Here is a 17,850-nt window from a genome sequence, read left to right on the forward strand (position 1 = left end):
AAACAAAAAAGCAAAAAACAAAACCCTAGCAGAGAAAGTTCTTCAAAAAACACATAAGTATTTACCCTGGAAACTAAATATTAACAAATATAAACAACTAATTCTGGTACTAAGTATTTAGTAGGAGGTGGCCTGCTGTTGTTCCAGCTCTCCCTCCTCAGTTTCCAGTTTTGCTCCTGTCATTCAAAGGCATTCTACGTGGCCACAAGGGAAGGACGTATTCCAATGTGCTGTGCTGCCTGTGATCCTCGGGTAAGATGGGGATGACCGCACCCGTCAGGAAGGGCCTCACTCTCAGCAGCACCTGAGAGACTTCTCAGAATTTTTCTTTACACCAAAAGGCAAAGCAGAAAATGGGTGTGAAATGAGGAAAATGGGCCCCAGAATTCTCTTCCACAGAATTTGCAAGACTTAGGATAGAGTAAGTTCCATCCTGAAATTATAATGTTCTAAAATGGCACTTTTATACTCTGTGTTCTCACTTTCAAAGCACTGTCACAGAAACCACTTCTTTGGGTCTTCGAAACACCGGTGGGAGGCAGGAATGACAGATGCCATTATCCCCGTTTTACATGAGGGAGAAAGCTCGGGGTGTGTGCAACACTGCACAATGTTGTGAGTGCACCAATGTGTGTGGTGTGTGTGCGGTGAGTGTGCAAGAGAGATGAAGGGGACTGGGTGGGTGAGTAGGGTGAGCGAGCTGTAAGGTTTTAAATTCAGGGCAGTCAGTAGTGTAAGAGAAACTATAATTCCTCCCACGTCTAGCAGATGTAATACACTCTGTGTGAGTTTCCTCTCAGGAGGTTGCTAGCTGTGTGTGTTCAGATGGAGGTTAGGAACGCAAAATCTAATTTAGTCTTAAATATAATTCAGACATTGCAATTCTCACACGAACTTATGAGTCTTGCTTAAAACGTCCTAACAGAAAACATGCTTGGCATCAGACAGTTCACAGCAATGATACTGATACAACTCTGCCACAGACAGACAATACAGGTCACTGCACTCAAGGGCACAACGCACTCTGTCCAGTACAGAACCACGGCACAGCTAACGAGTCACAGCAAAACCAGCAACGACAACGACCCCCTCCTGCAACTCCACTCAAGTTCTCACCTCTACCCCTTCCATGGCAGGCTGAACCAAAACAAAAATTACAGCATGAAAAAAGGCAACAGAAAGGTAAAAAGAAAAGAAAAGAAAAAAGAAAAGAAAAGGTAAACTGTTCTTCACATTTCAAGTCAGAAACTGACTGTTAATAGGTTGTTCTCACCTCAAACTGACAGAATGGAGACAAGGGACATCTCCCGCACTCGGAAATGCTTTCCTGAGGATGGGGAGGAAAATCATCTTTTTTCTATTTATGTTATTTACATAAAAACTTCCCATATACTCAAACACAATAAGGGTTATTGGGGTTAACAAGACAGTAAAGACACAAATTATCAGAAAGCACACAGTAATTAACAAATGCTCAACAGCAAAAAGCACAACTTCACCTTCGATGTCAAAACACAGCCCTTCTGATAGAGAGTGTCTAACAGTGGACTTCTTTCCTACAGCACGTTTACATAATAGGGCTTCAGGATTCTTGTGAAAGGGGAGAAACTAGAAGACCTTGTTGTATGCAAGCACATTTTAAACAGTCTTTCGTAAGTGAATAATTCAAATGTTATATGAAGAGCTAAGATATTAAAAAATAACAAAACCTCTTTGCAGCTACAGTCAGAAGCGGTCCAGGTGGTTTGGGCCATGACAACACCCAACGGACACTGAGTTATCGTGTAATGTGAAGCACGGTCTTCCTAAAACTAGCTGTGTGTGATGGTGTGCATGCACGTGTGTATATGTGCACACGCAGAGAACAAGCATAAAATGCGGTCATGCGTTCTCTCCTGTAAGCTCACAGTTAAAAAGGGAAGCTTCCTAAACACAGTGATGGGGCAGAGCTCTGATCACAGGGCTATCCAAAGCTCCAGGGCAGGGTGGGCACAGTCGCTCACACCAATAATCTCAGCACTTAGGGAGGCCAAGGCAGGTGGATCACCTGAGGTCAGGAGTTCAAGACCAGCCTGGCCAAACATAGTGAAACTTCAGTAATTTTTGTACTAAAAATACAAAAATTAGCCAGGTGTGGTGGCAAGTGCCTGTAATTCCCAGTTACCTGGAAGACTGAGACAGCAGACTCTTGAACCCGAGAGGCAGAGACTGCAGTGACCTGAGATTGTGCCACGCACTTCAGCCTGGGTGACAGAGACTCCATCTCAAAAAAAAAAAAAAAACCAAAAAAAACCCCCAAAGCTCCAGGGCAGCTTTTATTTATTTCTTTATTTCTTTAGTTAACTATCTAGCATATATTCAATTATAGTGTCTCAATGGAGCAATGTCCTTTGGGGATTCTGCCAAACAGGAACAAGTTATTTTCCAAGATCTGTTTCCCATCCTATGTAACATCCATAAAATATGCGGCCTGGCCCTAGGTTTAGGTGATTAAACCATGGCCATGTGGGCTGTCTCTGGGCCCCAAAACACCAAGGTCTCTGAGTTTTAGACACGCAGACAACCTTACAGAGCTGGACCCTCCCCGGATGTTCAAGTAATACAATCGCAGGATGATAAAAACGTTCAAGGAAGAGCTCAAGGACTTCCCAGTACCCACGACTCTATCCCCTATACAACTGCGCCCCCATCTCCAAATCATCTGCTGTAAACTTTCATGAAGTCTTTTTCTTATTTTTTTTTTTTTTTACTAGGCCATGTTAAGGACTTTATATAAAATCTTTTTTATTCAACTGAAGTTGTTCATCTACCCACTAGGTTTTTAAAATGTTTATTCTAGAACTGAGTTTCAGAAAATTAACAGCTTACTATAAAAACAAATATAAAATTTAAAGCAGAAGTACCTAACCGATGAGAGAGGGAGAGAAGCACAGAGATACCTGCTCCTCATTCCAGGAGCCTGGGCTCATTAACATATTCTGCTCTTCTCCATGAAGAGTTCCTGAGTCTTTTCTGCATATATAAATAGCGAACCTTCCAAAGGGTCATGCGTAGCATGTTACTTCTTTAAAAAGTTTAAAATCCTGGCTTAGTTTTGCTTACTTGGCTGTTTAGAAGCAGTAGGAAACAAGACTTACATAAACAAAACACCTTGACACACAATGGTCAAAACAAAGCATAATAAAGCCAGAAAAAAAAAAAATCCAAATTGGGATGGAACACATCCAGCAAAGGCACACGAGGACAAAAAGCCACGTTAATTATGCCTCTGAGGAACTATGAGGAAGTCCCTAGCAGGAATGCTGCTGTAAAGTTTCACTAGGTGTTAGGAAACGCAAGGAAAAGGCAATTGCACTGCGATGACATCAAGTTAAAAACAAAAACTGTAAAAATAAACATACAAATAATATTAGATTTAAAACAGCAGAAAGCATGCATTCTTAAGAGACAAAGTCTTTAATGACCCACATCGGACACTTTAAAAGATTTACCTAAAGCGGTTTTCCTTTAAAACCATACAAATGTACTTTGAAGGGCTAGTCAAATGACTGGGCAAACAATTGGGGTGGATGATTCAGACCTTGAACACACACATGCCAGTGTTTATGGGATACCTTCTTACATTCCCGTTAAGGCTTTAGGTCCTAAAAAATCTCTAAGTGGTTTTATCAGGCAATAATGATTAAACACATTTACTGACCCCCTTGATGGAAAGCAATGGAAACAATAGCTGAGGAACGCACCACCATGTAAACAGCAGCTGCCAAGGACAGGCTAGAAAATACACTGTTTAAAGCAGAGCTAGTAAAATTGACATACTGACATTCAAGCCCCCCAGAATTCTCAACAGAAAAGTCGTATTAAAGTGAACCAAAGGGGAGATTTTAAAGAAACATAAAAAAGGAATGCTTAGCAATTAAGAGAAAGAAAGGCAAAACAGAACACTAATCAAATGTGTTTAACAATTTATAAGGACTAGAATCACGTCAAACTAGATTTCTGACCGGCATTTCACTGAAAGCACTGTCCCGGCTTTAGCACTGACCCAGCATGGTGGCTGGTGCCCTTCCCAGAAACAAACAAGTCACTCACGTTTCCGTCGCTCCTCTGGCCCCCTTTGTGGGTGATGACCACCACTTCCATCCACTTGCGCAGATGTTGCTGTTGGAAAAATACATTCTGAGACACAACTTCTTCACAACAGGTGCATTTCAATTCCAACGTATTGCTCTCTGGTGGAAACTTACATGTAATCATTAATTTCTATCGTGTTTAGTGTGAGAACTGCAGGGTTTACATTACTAAAACGGCGCAACCGTCTAACTAGCAATGAGAGTAACTGGCATTTGTTCATGTTTCAGAATAACAAGGCTGTCCTTGCTGTGACACAAAAGGCAACGTCCTGACTCCTGCGGTTCCAATACTAGGCCCTGCCAATTTACTTCGTTACTTCCGTTAACTTGCTTCCCAGCCGTTCACTGAGGGTTTGGATGTGTTGGCTTCCACACTGGGTGTCATGGTACAGACATGAAGGGCTGACATTATCCCTGTCCTTATGTCCCTGTCCTTGTGCCGTCCGTGGTCTTACAGGGAAAAAAGGTAAACACAAAGATGCCTGCTGTGTATAGCTACAATTACGGTGTTGTAAGAGGAAGACAGGAACCAGCTTTGGCTGAGAGAGGAGGGGGTGAGGGTCCTCCTGCTGAGAATGCAGGAACGCCAGAAGCAGAGGAGCAGAGAGAAGAGGAAAACAAAGGCCCTGACACCAGAGAAGGAATGGCAGCCAGAGTGGCTGGGGAGCAGTGGACACAAGGGGAACCGAAGGGAAGGGGCTGGTGAGATAAACATGGACCCCATTTGGTCAGGGACTGTGCAAATGAGTGCCATAGGGCAGCAATTTCTTCTGCAGAGTGAGGGCCATGCTTCAGCAAGAGGCTCTGTATTTAAGTGCATGGGAAGAGAGACCCCCAACTTTAGCTTAACCCAGGCACCTGGTAGCCAAGCTCCAGCCTCTGTGTCCAGCAAAACCAGGCAGACAAATGTCCAGGGCTTAAAGCTAAAACCACGACAAGAGCATTCAATAACAGCTGCATCTTTATTATCCTGCATTCTTCAAAGCAGTCCTTCAGAACACCCATGTGCTACAGGTACTGCCTGTAGAGGTTTCCATGGTAAAACAGGAATGAGAAACAACAGTTTGGACACCTAAACACTCTTCTCTAAGACAAGCCTTCCGTGAGCCTTTAACATCCTTATAGTCCACGTCAAACTTCGAGAGGCTGTATTTCCCAACCTTACAGAGCCAATGAACTGGTCTTCACGAAACACCGACATCACACGCAGTCAGTGTTCCAGGGAGCGCTGGCATTGAGAAATACATACGATAATACACATTTCTCCAAAGCACTCAGCTAACAACATTTTACCAACAACATTCCCTGAAGGATGTTAATCACCAGAACATAAATTCATAAGTCCTACACCTTACTAGAATGGCTACTTACACAAAGACATAAATGAGAGTAACAGAATTAAAGGTGTAGACAACAGCCAGCCACATCAACATTGTTTTTTTCCCCTCAATGGAATAAAGTGACACGAATGGGTGCATAAAATTCATCTGATGTCTGATGAGGAAATATCCAAAACTACCAATCACATGGCTGGGTCTGGTGGCTCACGTCTGTAATCTCAGCACTTTGGGGGGCCAAGGCAGGTGGATCAATTGAGGCCAGGAGTTTCAGACCAGCTTGGCCAACATGCTGCGACCCTGTCTTTACTAAAAAACACAAAAATAAGCCGGGCATGGTGGCGCATGCCTGTAATCCCAGCTATTCAGGAGGCTGAGGTAGGAGGACCACTTGAACCCAGGAGGTAGAGGTTGCAGTTAGCTATGATCACGCCACTGTACTCCAGCTTGGGTGGCAGAGCAAGACTGTCTCAAAAAAACAAACAGAAAAACCAACTAACCACATATGAGACTTCATAATCATATGCCAAGTAGTTCAATCTTAAACAAGGAAACTGAGTAATATATGCAAAAGAATGAAGTTGGACCCTTATCTAATGCCATATACAAAAATGAACTCAAAATGAATCAAAGACCTAAATGTAAGAACTAAAACTCTAAAATTCTTAAAGAAAGGTAAATTTTCAGGGTTGTTTCCATGAATGCCCACCTTAAAAGTAAGGTGTCTTAGCTCTTACAATACCGCTGAAGGCTTAAGCTATTAAACTCAAAGGCTTATGCGGGAAAACAAAAGCTCCAGCAGTGACTGAACTTGGTTCTAAAGAACATGACAAAGTATGGATGAGTGTGTCCCTTACAATGTCCCTGGCAGAGGACAGCAGACACTAGGTAATTCAGGAAGACCTCAGCCACTAATTATAAAGGCACCGTCAATGTTAAGTCCAGGCTGGACTCAGTCTAGGTGGGTGCTAGATGAAAAGGTGTGTATGGAAACTCCTCCAGTTTCAACCATTCAGAAGGCAGGAAAGGGAGGAAAAATTCACCTTAACGAACCATTAACACAAAACCCATGTGATTTATTTTAAGCAGAAAGACCACCGGCCTTGCTGAGAAACTATAGACGTTAAGGCAGTTATCTTCATATGGCACTAAAAAAAATCCTGGCTCACAGCACATTTGAAAGGTTAGACTGGAGATGAAAAATAAACAGACTAGGCACAGTGGTTCACCTGAGGTCAGAAGTTCAAGACCAACCTGGCCAATAAAACAAAACTCCATCTCTACTAGAAATACAAAAATTTAGCCAGGCACAATGGTGGGTACCTGTAATCCCAGCTACTCGGGAGGCTGGGGCAGGACAATCACTTGAACCCGGGAGGCGGAGGTTGCAGTGAGCTGAGGCTGCAACACTGCACTCCAGCCTGGGTGACTGAGTGAGACTGTCTCAACAACAAATTAAATAAATAAACATGCCAAGCACGGTGGCTCACATCTGTAATCCCGGCACTTTGGGAGGACAAGGCAGGTGGATCACTTGAGGTCAGGAGTTCAAGACCAGCCTGGCCAACATGGTGAAACCCCATCTCCACTAAAAATATTTTAAAAATTATCTGGGCATGGTGGCAGGCACCTGAAACTCAGTTACTTCAGAGGCTAAGGCAGAACAATCACTTGAACCCGGGAGGTAGAGGCTGCAGTGAGCCGAGACTGCACCACTGCACACCAGCCTGGCAACAGAGCCAGACCCTGTCTCAAAAATAAAAATAAACCAAAGCTGCTTCAAGCAAGTACGCAAAGGTGGCAAGAAATGACAGATGACTTTTCAAGAGGAGATGTACACAAAAGCGTTAGGACATTTGAACAGACGTACAGACTCATGGGCCTCATGTGTAAACGCACTTCAGCTATAACACAGGATGTAAGATAAAGTGTTTATAGGATGTGCTTTGATTGGGAAGTGATGTAACTTTTTCTATTTATTTTAGCCATTCTTCTAAATATATGCATGGAAACTGATAGGTACGTACGCATATTACATATATTTGGAAGGAGAAATATATTAAGGAGAAAGTCTCCAATTTGGACAATTCACTTCCATATTATACTTTGTTTTTCAATTATAATGTATTATTAGGGCGCCATTTACAATTTAAGTATTTGGGTCTTCATTATTTAGGTATTTGTAGATATGAAGGAACTAGCATATAGATGAGGTAAAAAGCTATATGTCTTTCATATATGAGATATTTCTCTACACTCCACGTGTAGATAAATACAATGTTGCCATGCACTGTGATACATTGAATCACACATAATGTATCCATACCTGTGTCTCTCTCTCTCTCTACATAATGCAATCTCTACATTATCTATCCATCAGTAAATGTAAACTCCTATTTATAGTTAGGGGAAAGGTATACCAAAAATAAAAAAGTAGCTCCAGTATCTTAAAATGCCAAATGGTTGGCCGGGTATGGTGCTCAGGCCTGTAATCCCAGCACTTTGGGAGGTCAAGGCAGATGGATCACTTGAGGTCATGAGCTCAAAACCAGCTCAGCCAACATGGTGAAACCCCATCTCTACTAAAGAATACAAAAGCTGGCTAGGTGTGGTGGTGCACGCCCATAATCCCAGCTACTCAGGAGGCTGAGGCAGGAGAATTGCTTGAACCTGGGAGTTGGAGGCTGCAGCGAGGAGAGATGGTGCTGCCACTGCACTCCAGCACCCTGGGCAACAGGGCAAGACTCCAGTAAAAAAAAGAAAAGTCAAATGGTCAAAGCCTACTTAGGAAAATAAGCAAGAAAAATAAATCCATATTTGTAGTGGCGGACCATGAAAGCGTAAGTTTATTATTTATAAATCCATTTACCAGAAGCAAAACTGAATGCAAAAGAAAGCTAACAGATGAAATCCTCCGTCTGCTTACATTTCAATTTTAAACGCTGTCAAATGGGTTTTTACCTGCATGGTTACTTCTCTGGTAATTCCAAAAACCCAAAGGAATTCTGATGTTCTTACCCAAGACTGTATGGAAGAAGACACGCTTATCTGTTTTGCAGGAGTGTATGCTGGTAAAAATTTCTTTGGAAAGCAATTTGACAAGGTGTTGAAAGATTAAAATGCATATTGTTTTGATCCAGAAATTCTACCACTAGAATGTACACCACAGATAAACACATAGGAAATTACAAATAGGTTTTTCAATGCATCATGGTATACAATAAAAAGGCTGGGAACAATCTACATGTCCACCAGTGAGGCCATGGTTAAATAAATGACAGCAAGTCCATGTCATGAGATATTATGTGGCCATAAGGTGAATACTAATATGAAATGATGGGTGTGAAATGGAAAAAGCAAGGATCGTGTATACATATATTACACCTCCTTTTATAAGAAAAAAATATATATACACACATATGTCCTCCTATATATATAAAACGTTTCGAAGGATACACAATAAAGTCTTAACCTTGACTGTCTCAGGGAGGGCACTGGGTAGCTGGAGGACAGGGTGGGAAGGAGGCTCTCTGCATTATATCTTTTTACACCTTTTCAATTTTAAGCCATCTGAAGGCATTATTTATTTTATTTTACTTTACTGGGTCTCGCTCTGTCACCCAGACTGGGGTGCAGTGGTGCCATCTTAGCTCACTGTGACCTTTGCCTCCCATGCTCAGGCGATCCTCCCACCTCAGCCTCCAAACTAAGAAGCTGGGACCACAGGCGGGTGCCACTAGGCCCAGCTAATGCTCTTTTTTTTGAGATGGAGTTTCATTCTTGTTGCCCAGGTTCAAGTGCAGTGGTGCAGTCTTGGCTCACTGCAATCTCTGCCTCTCCAGTTCAAGCGATTCTCCTGCCTCAGCCTCCCTAGCAGCTGGAATTACTGGTGCATGCCACCACATCTGGCTGATTTTTATATTTTTAGTAGACAGAGCTTCTCCATGTTGGGCAGTCTGGTCTCAAACTCCTGACTGCAGGTGATCCACCCAGCTCGGCCTCCCAAAGTGCTGGGATTACAGGCATGAGCCACTGTGTCCAGCTGCATTATTTATTTTAAAAATAATTTTTTTTAGGTTTATTATAGAACATTTAAATGCATTTGGCTTACCATCATCTGATCACAAAATTTATCATTGAAGGAATTTGGGAAGAGCCGTGTGACCGAAGTCAGACGATTCACAACATTCAGCGTCAAGCTCCGGTAATCTCCCAGCATCATCAGCAAAGGTCGCATATGTGTGTGAATTTGGTCGACTTCTATGGTAGCACCTTCTAAAAACTATTAAAAATGAAAAGTTTAAAGAAAAATAGACAACCGAGAATACGTCATAATAGAACAGAGCTCATATTCAACTTTAGTTGCACGTTTCTGTTCTCCCTTAGGAAAATGGAATTATTAATCATATACTATTTCATAAATTTACGATGAAATGAGGAAGACTTTACTGTTAATATTTTTAAAAATTCAGTATGACTATCAAACAGGTGTAGACTTATTATAGTCTAGTGTGTAATAGCCACATGCCTAAAGTCTTTCAGGCATACATTGTTTAGCAATAGAAAGAACTCTTAATGCAGAGCGCGCGCGCGCGCGCGCACACACACACACACACACACACACACACACACACACACTCACTCTCTCTCTCTCTCTCTCTCACACTCACTCTCTCTCTCACCTTTCTCATACAGGCTTCTCCAGCCTCCTGGAGCTCACTATTGGTGGAATTCAGGGCTTTGAAGAGTGCAGCAATGATTTTCTCCCTGGACTGAGGAAGGTAATTGCAGGCAGCAAGTGCATCTTCAGGGAGAAAAATCAAGACAATTTCATTATTAACCGGAAAGATACCCAAATAATTTTCTTCTCTTTATTTATTATTTGGTAGTGAAGGTGTCTTGCTATGTTGCCCAGATTGATCTCCAACTCCTGGCCTCAAGGGATCCTCCTGCCCTGGCCTCCCCAAGTGCTAGAATGACAGGTAAGAGCCAACTGCCCCTGGCTGAATTTTCTTTTCTAAAGGCTCCTACCAACCAACAAAAAATATGAACCACGAACTCTTTTTCCTAGTATTTGGCCTTGAGAAAGACAAAAGAATGCATGGTCTTCCATCCACATGTTAAGTAAAATCTAAGAGTGAAGTTCAGCCTGCCAGAAAAGCCATGATAAATCTTATCCCTCCAGATAAAAAGAATGGCTTTGCGGGGAAGAAGAGAGACCCTACTGACACCCCTATCCCAGGATCCCCTCATAGGTTTAGGCCCCAGGGTAGTCCCATCTGAACAAGGTTGATGGCATGGTCTCCTGACCTCTGGTGACAGGCAATGCAAAGGACTGACACACACAGCCCAGCCTTTCTTCACTACCCAGTTTTGAGGGTGAAAGGCTTTACGACTTTCAAAATGCAAATATTCTTAAGGAAGGAGACATACCTCAATACTCTATATGAGGTGAGAATTAATATTCGTTCTAGCAAAACTAGCACCCAGAGTGGCTAATGGGAAAGAGGCACAGGAGAAGTCCCCAAAGAAGGGACCCTAAGAGGAGAAGTGACAAGCTGCCAGTCACCCCGGTTCCCCTTGTTTGCCTTGGCTTGCCCTGTCTGGAACACTCCACCCCCATCCTCTAGCTCAGGTATTATGGTCTGCCTCTTAGCTCTCCACCTCAAACTCAAGGAAGATTCTGGAAATACTTTATTAAGAGCATAAAAATCAACAAAGCAAGAGAGAGTCAACTAAAAAAGTTTGTATTAGTACAAAAGTTTGTATTCACTTCCTCCAAAAGAGAAAATGACTGTTTCTATGTCAGGCAGTACAGATCTAGTCTATTTTCCTAAACTTTGTATCACTCCTGCACTTGACAATGATAACTGAGGTTTCCCAGTGACAGCCTAGAGACTGCAGGATTCACAAATGCCTGAGTCATGAGAAGCCTCTAAGGCTGTCGTGTTCCTTACTATATATACGCTGATTCTGATAGAAATGACCCCATATGAATGATACAACAATCTTTTAAACCAGAACGTCTGATTCAACAACAAAGTTTACTGTAAAGCACAAAATTATTTCAATCCTAACAATACATATAATTTTATGGCATCTCATTATACAATTTGATAAACATACAAAAATAATTTTATCTCATCTTAAAAAGACTACAAAAAGTCGTAAAACTTAGACAACAAAAAAAAAGGCCACTGTTTTTTTTCTTTTCTATAGAGCTCCCCTGTGGTCAGTCTCCTTTCACTTTTATACCCTGTTGATTTTCATTAACTTACTTAATGCTGCAATTCGTAAAGGTACGAGCGATGGAAGGCTTTTATAGCAGGGCAGCTTTGTTAAAGCTGAATCTTCAGCCTCACACAAATTCAACAGCTGCAAAAGAGAAAACAATTTCATTTAGCCCATTCTTCCTGTGAAGACATAATAACCTTGCAAATAACAGAACACAGCAATCTTCCACACACACTTCAGCACAACTAACAACTGACAAACTAAGTTCAAACCCTCAAGAATTTAAGTATCAAAATATGAATGAGCCTCTTTACTCTAAAGCTAAACTCAGTTTACTTTATTAGTGAAAAAAATTCTTAAGACACTTTCTCACCCACTCTGATACCATAAAGTTTTTTCCTCTAAACAGAGGGTCACTTAGTATCTAACTACAAATCCCATGATGGTGGGGCCATCTCTTCCTGATTCAGATCAGCCTCCCCAGTGCCTCGGGCCAAAGTTCAAAAAACAGATGGGTTTGAATTCAAATATTTAAGTGAACACAGTTTTTTTCTTTTCAGGTACAGAAAAGCGTAAAGCAGGAAGCTGAACATCACTGGGAATTCCACTGGCTACCCTTCCAGCCATTTTACCACACAAATAGATATTTCTATATCTAATGTCTAAATAACAGATATGATGCTCTATCACTATTTCCTCCTTCTCTTTAATTACATCCTGGAAAACTAGTATAGGCTTTTGCTGTTTTTTTTTTTTTTTTTTTCTCCCTTAAAAGATTTCAACCTGGTAAAAGATTTAAAGCACTTTAAAGAAAAAGGACATACAGTGAAAAGCACTTCAAGCCACCCATCCCATTCCACTGCCCAGAGGAAACCACTGTTGCTAGGGCCTTATATAACCTTCAAAAATACTCTCCTCATATATAAGAACACTTGTGTATATATGTGCTCAAGTATGGGGGGGAGAAAGAGAGAGAGAGACAGACCAACAGACAGACAGAGACAGAGATAGAGACAGACACAACTACAAAACAAAACCCCCACACAGCATATCACCTGGAAAGCTTTCAGACAGTGGATTCCCAGGTCTCACCCAAATCAACTGAACCTGAATCTCCAGGGAAAGGACTAGAGTCCATGCTTTTCAAAAGATCCGCACGCGTTTTGATGCAGCCAGGGCACTAAGAGACACAGTTTCATGCCCTCAATACTGCCAGGCTTTGGTCTTAAGTGCAGTGAGGAGTTTTCCATGCAGGTTAAAACACATTTGTCTACATCAGCCAAGGGAAGTTATGCATTTCCTAAACATCTTGACCTTCTGTCAAGCTTTACAAATGATAAGGTATAAAGATCAGAGCCAGACCATATGATCCTATGACCATATGCCCAAGCAAAAACAGGACCATAAAACATCAAGAGGTAAATTTTCATAATCAGAAATTCAGACAGTGTGGACCTGGAAGAATTTGCTTTCTTCTGTTTTTTGCCACGTTACACTCTAACAATGCTTCTGCATGTATGACTCACGTCCCATAAAAAATTTAAATTGTATCTCATCACCAGACTGTTAATGTATTCTAAGAATTTTGCTTATAATTTGGCAACATCTACAGTTTCATTCCTGTTTGTCAGTCTAATATCACCCCACACTGGAACATTTACAGTGACAAATACTCATAAGATGCCATCTGCCAGGGTCCATGTTTGGGTCAAAGGGCAAATCAAGTCCACCAAAAAAATAAAATAAAAAAGAACCCACTGGACCGTGCAGTGATCAGGAACCATGCTGTATGTAACAGTCCTGGCTTAAACCCAAGCTCTCCAACTCGCCTGCCCTGTGGCTTTGGGTAATCAGCAAACTCTAAGCCTTCATTTCCACACCTTCAAAATGAGAATGAACAGATCAACCCCTATGCTTCAGGGGGTGCTGTCAGAACTAAGGGCACGGCACGTTTCAGTGATTAATGAATGTAATAAACTGGCACTTGTGCTGGGCCAGCTGATATGAGTGATTAAAGCAACTGGGTGCAGCTTCATCTTTAAATTCAACCTTGAGGCCTGAAATTCAGGCAAGGTTTCCTGTAGACAACTCAGAAGACATCTGCATCTCTGCTGGCCACACCTCCCTTCCGCCCCAGCCCAGATGCAACATACCTGCTCAGGTTGCTGTGCCAGGTGTCAGTGGGTTACCTGTGGGTCCCTGCCCAAGCCTTCTCTGAATGCTGCCTGACCAGTCTTTGCGTACAAAGACAGGCTAGCAGACACACGTCATCACCATCCACACCACTCCGCACCACCACCCCCCTACCTCTGTGTAGAACACCTTATGCTCCACCACGTTCAGGTCCATTGTGAAGAGCCTGGGCTGCAACGTGGTACAGAATGTGTTCCCCTCCATCAGGCCGATCTGCGCGTTGGCAGGCTGGTGTCGGAGCAGGTGCTTCTTAGGGGGGACCATATCCTGCAGGACCTGGGGAAGCCGAGGAGGCACCACTCACCAGCTGCCCCTTGGGATGCAAACACTTTTTGAAAATTCAAAAACCGTGTGTGAGATCCAAAGTTATTACAGGTATCTTCTAATTAGGGAAGGGGAAATATGTTTCATGTGAAAACCTGGGAACTGGAGAGGCATGTAAGTAAGATATGTTAGTTCTTAAAGTTACAGGCTAACCTCTCTTTAATAAGAAAAATAAATCCAAAACAAAAAACAAAACCATAACAAAACAAGAATAAAACTACCAGACTGTGCTATAAAGACTCAGGAAAGCAAGCTTCTAGTCTCTTTAGTCTAACAATCGCTGATACACCCGTTAACTATAAGTACAGTTTTTTGCATATCTGAAGTCATAAAGAGCAGGCACAATGGTAGAGCCAGCCCTCTGTGTCTGTGGCTCTACATCCTCAGATTCTACCAAGCAAGAAGGAAACATACTTGAGGACAAAATAAATAAAAAATAATGTAACAAGAAAATACAAATAAACTAATACAAGATAACAACTGTTTACACAGCATTTACATTGTATTCGGTATTACAAGTAATCTAGAACTAACTGAAAGTATATGGGAGATTATACATATTTTTATGTACCCATAAAAATTTAAAGATTGGCACAGTGGCTCACACCTGTAATCCCAACACTTTGGGAGGCTGAGGTGGGAAGATTGCTTGACCCCAGGAATTCAAGGCCAGCCTGGGCAACAGAGTGAGACCCCCCATCTTTAAAAAAAGTAGCTAGCTAGAAAAATTTTTTTTAAATTGAAAAGAAGAAAACGACATTTTGGGCAGGATAATTTCCTTCAAGAATTTTAAAAGTTTTTTTAAAAATTAAGAAACTAGCCAGGTGTGGTGGTATGCATCCTTAGTCCCAGCTACTTAGGAGGCTGAGGCAGGAGGATAGCTTGAGCCCAGGAGTTCGAGGCTGCAGTGAGCAAGGATTGCACTACTATACTCCAGCCTGGGCAACAGAGCAAGACTCTGTTTCAAAAAATAAATAAATGAAAATAAAAAAGCATTAAAAAATAAAAAATCAATAAATAAAGTAAATGGAGGATTGCATAGGTTACATGCAAATATCACACCATTTTACATCAGAGAGATCCCCAGATTTTGGTACCCACACAAGGTCCTGGAACCAAGACCAAGACCCCCCAAGATAACAACAGATGACTGTACTTTGTGTCACCGACACAAAATTATAAATGGAGTATCATCTCAACTCAAATTAAAAAAAAAAAATTATCAAAAGTTTTGTTGAAATTATCTCGGTTCTGGTGACAGAAATCTCACCTCTTTATGGGGCTCCATGATCACCGTCACACTCTTCCCAGTGACCTGGGCCAACACCTGCAGTGAATGCATGGCCTGCTTTCTCACAGTGGAGTTTGGAGAGGTGACTTCTCGAACCAAATCATGTGTCACGTGGTGGAAAGACTTTTCCTGGGCGGCCACGATCTCTTCAGCTCTCTCCTCATCTTTTAAAGGCGTTGCACACCGCATTAGAAGCTGCTCCAGAGTGGTCTTTGCCATGGCGACTGCCCCATTGGAAACCTGCGGGTCAGGTTTCCAATGATACTGAGTATCAAAGTCACCACGCTGGTAGGAGAGCATATTTGCAGAAGGGTCTTACACTAACTATTCTTTAGGAAACCATTTCAGAAACAGCATGGGTAGGTTTGGGGCCCCCGTCACCTACCTCTCCAGTTAAGTCCATCATGACAAAGAGAAGTGCCTTGAGGAAGGTCTGCTGGTTCTGCAGAACCCAAGTGAGAGGCAGCCGCTCCATGAGAAACTTAATGGACACCACGCCCCCGAGCTTTGCATACCACGCCTGTTCATAACAACACGCACACAGGCGCTCCACGATGTAAGAAAACAGGGGCAGCTGACAGGCCTGGGGAGGAAAATGAACCAACCACAACACGTTACTGCAATTCTTAAGCCACCCTAGAAAGACCACCCTCAGGTACACACACACCCTCCAAATCAGAAGACACTCCTCAACCCTTCCTCACCCTCTCCTTGGAGCCCAGGATGATACTTGCAACGTCAAATATCACAGCTAGGGCCACCTCCCCAATTTTGCAAAGCTCCTTTTCTTCATATGCCATACAAATAGCTATTGCATCAATGAGAACCAAAGGATCCATTCCTTTCGAGCCATTTTCTTCACTGTGAAACATGGCTGTGCTGGGCTGGCTGCCCACTTGGTAGCAAGGCAGCAAGAAAGGACCTAAATGGAGAGCGAGGGAAGGCATGTGAGAGTTCATTTACATAAACAGTCTTGTACCTCAAATTGCAAAACTGCCCGATGTTTTCCCTGACATTAGAAACGCTATAAAACCAGGCATGATGGCTCACGCCTGTAATCCCAGCACTTTGGGAGGCCATGGCGTGTGGATCATTGGTCAGGAGTTTGAGACTAACCTAGTTCAACGTGGTGAAACCCCATCTTTACTAAAAATACAAAAATTAGCCCGGTGTGGTGGCAGATGCCTGTAATCCCAGCTACTCAGGAGGCTGAAGTAGGAGAACCGCTTGAACCCAGGAGGTAGAGGAGCAGAGATCGTGTCACTGCATCTAGTCAGGGCGACAGAGTAAGACTCTGTCTTTAAAAAAAAAAAAAAAAAAAAAAGCCAGAACTGAGATTTTAAACCAACTTCTGTTAAATTGCAATTATGTATAAATTAAGTGGTCTGATATGCCTTTAGGCCGTATTTTCCTGAATGTTTTCCATGATACACTGGGTCATTTTCACATATTTCTCTGTCATAACTCAAAAATATATTAGTTCCAAATGAGAACCACAGGGGTCAGACACAGTGGCTCATGCCACTTTTATAATTAAATAAGTCGAGTACTTTCAGAAGCCAAGGCAGGACAATTACTTGAGGCCAGGAGTTCAAGACCACCCTAAGCAACATAATGAGACATGTCTCCATTTAAAAAATTTTTTAATTAACTGGGCGTGGTGTTACACGCCTGTAGTCTCAGCTATTCAAGTGGCTGAGGTGGAAGGATCACTTGAGCATGGCAGGTTGAGGCTGCAGTGAGCCGTGGCTGCACCACTGCACTCCAGCCTGGGCAACAATGCAAGACTCTGTCTAAAACACAAAACAACAATTAAAAAAAAGACAACCACAACGACGTCACTTTGAAAAAAAATTATTAAATAAGCCAATATGATCCAGATACTCCTAATATACAATTAACAATAAAAAGCAACAGCACCCAGCTATGGCAGAGAACAGTCGGCCACAGGATTTTTAGGTAATGCCTCAGATGTACCCAGCTCCAAAGCTGAAGTTATTGAGAAGCTTAGTTTTGCCAGAGAGACAATGTTAATATAGAAGAAGCAGTGAGAAACAATGTGCTAAATTGTACAGTACTGACCGGTCAGGCCAAGAAAAGTTAAAAAGGGAAAGTTCTATGTGCTGTGCTGGTTGATCTAAGGGTGAGGGGCTTTGAGGACACCAACTGGGCAGTGCTACTCCAGTGGTGTCTGCAGACGAACTGTGGCTGGTCTGGGAGGAAATGCCAAAGTTGACGGTAAGTTTTCAGAAACTTATGTAGCAACTGGCAGCGTCATGACATTTTTATTGTCTTTTACAAAGACATCACTTACAATGGATTGGAAATAAAAATGAAC

The 17,850-nt window shown here is 42.3% G+C and overlaps 1 protein-coding gene across 20 annotated transcripts in view; it reads right to left on the reverse strand.

Annotated features, from left to right (window-relative positions):
• Positions 1 to 17,850, reverse strand: part of TRRAP (transformation/transcription domain associated protein) — a 135,680-nt gene that overhangs the window by 65,885 nt on the left and 51,945 nt on the right. For 12 of the 20 annotated variants that reach the window (XR_004265030.1, XM_032266562.1, XM_032266565.1 and 9 more), the window contains 10 exons: positions 16,217 to 16,434; positions 15,898 to 16,095; positions 15,492 to 15,752; positions 14,012 to 14,173; positions 11,749 to 11,845; positions 10,153 to 10,274; positions 9,582 to 9,752; positions 4,093 to 4,161; positions 1,274 to 1,327; positions 1,117 to 1,137 (listed from right to left, as the gene is read on the reverse strand). Coding sequence is in view for 19 of the 20 variants with exons in the window: in XM_032266562.1 (XP_032122453.1) it covers positions 1,117 to 1,137; positions 1,274 to 1,327; positions 4,093 to 4,161; positions 9,582 to 9,752; positions 10,153 to 10,274; positions 11,749 to 11,845; positions 14,012 to 14,173; positions 15,492 to 15,752; positions 15,898 to 16,095; positions 16,217 to 16,434 (1,373 nt within the window). In the remaining variant the exon portion in view is untranslated. The remainder of the gene's footprint in view (positions 1 to 1,116; positions 1,138 to 1,273; positions 1,328 to 4,092; positions 4,162 to 9,581; positions 9,753 to 10,152; positions 10,275 to 11,748; positions 11,846 to 14,011; positions 14,174 to 15,491; positions 15,753 to 15,897; positions 16,096 to 16,216; positions 16,435 to 17,850) is intronic. The other 8 variants (XM_032266576.1, XM_032266579.1, XM_032266573.1 and 5 more) reach the window with 4 other exon arrangements.

Source organism: Sapajus apella, unplaced genomic scaffold (assembly GCF_009761245.1).
Source record: "Sapajus apella isolate SASKATOON/1434 unplaced genomic scaffold, GSC_monkey_1.0 scaffold159, whole genome shotgun sequence".
Taxonomy (NCBI): domain Eukaryota; kingdom Metazoa; phylum Chordata; class Mammalia; order Primates; family Cebidae; genus Sapajus; species Sapajus apella.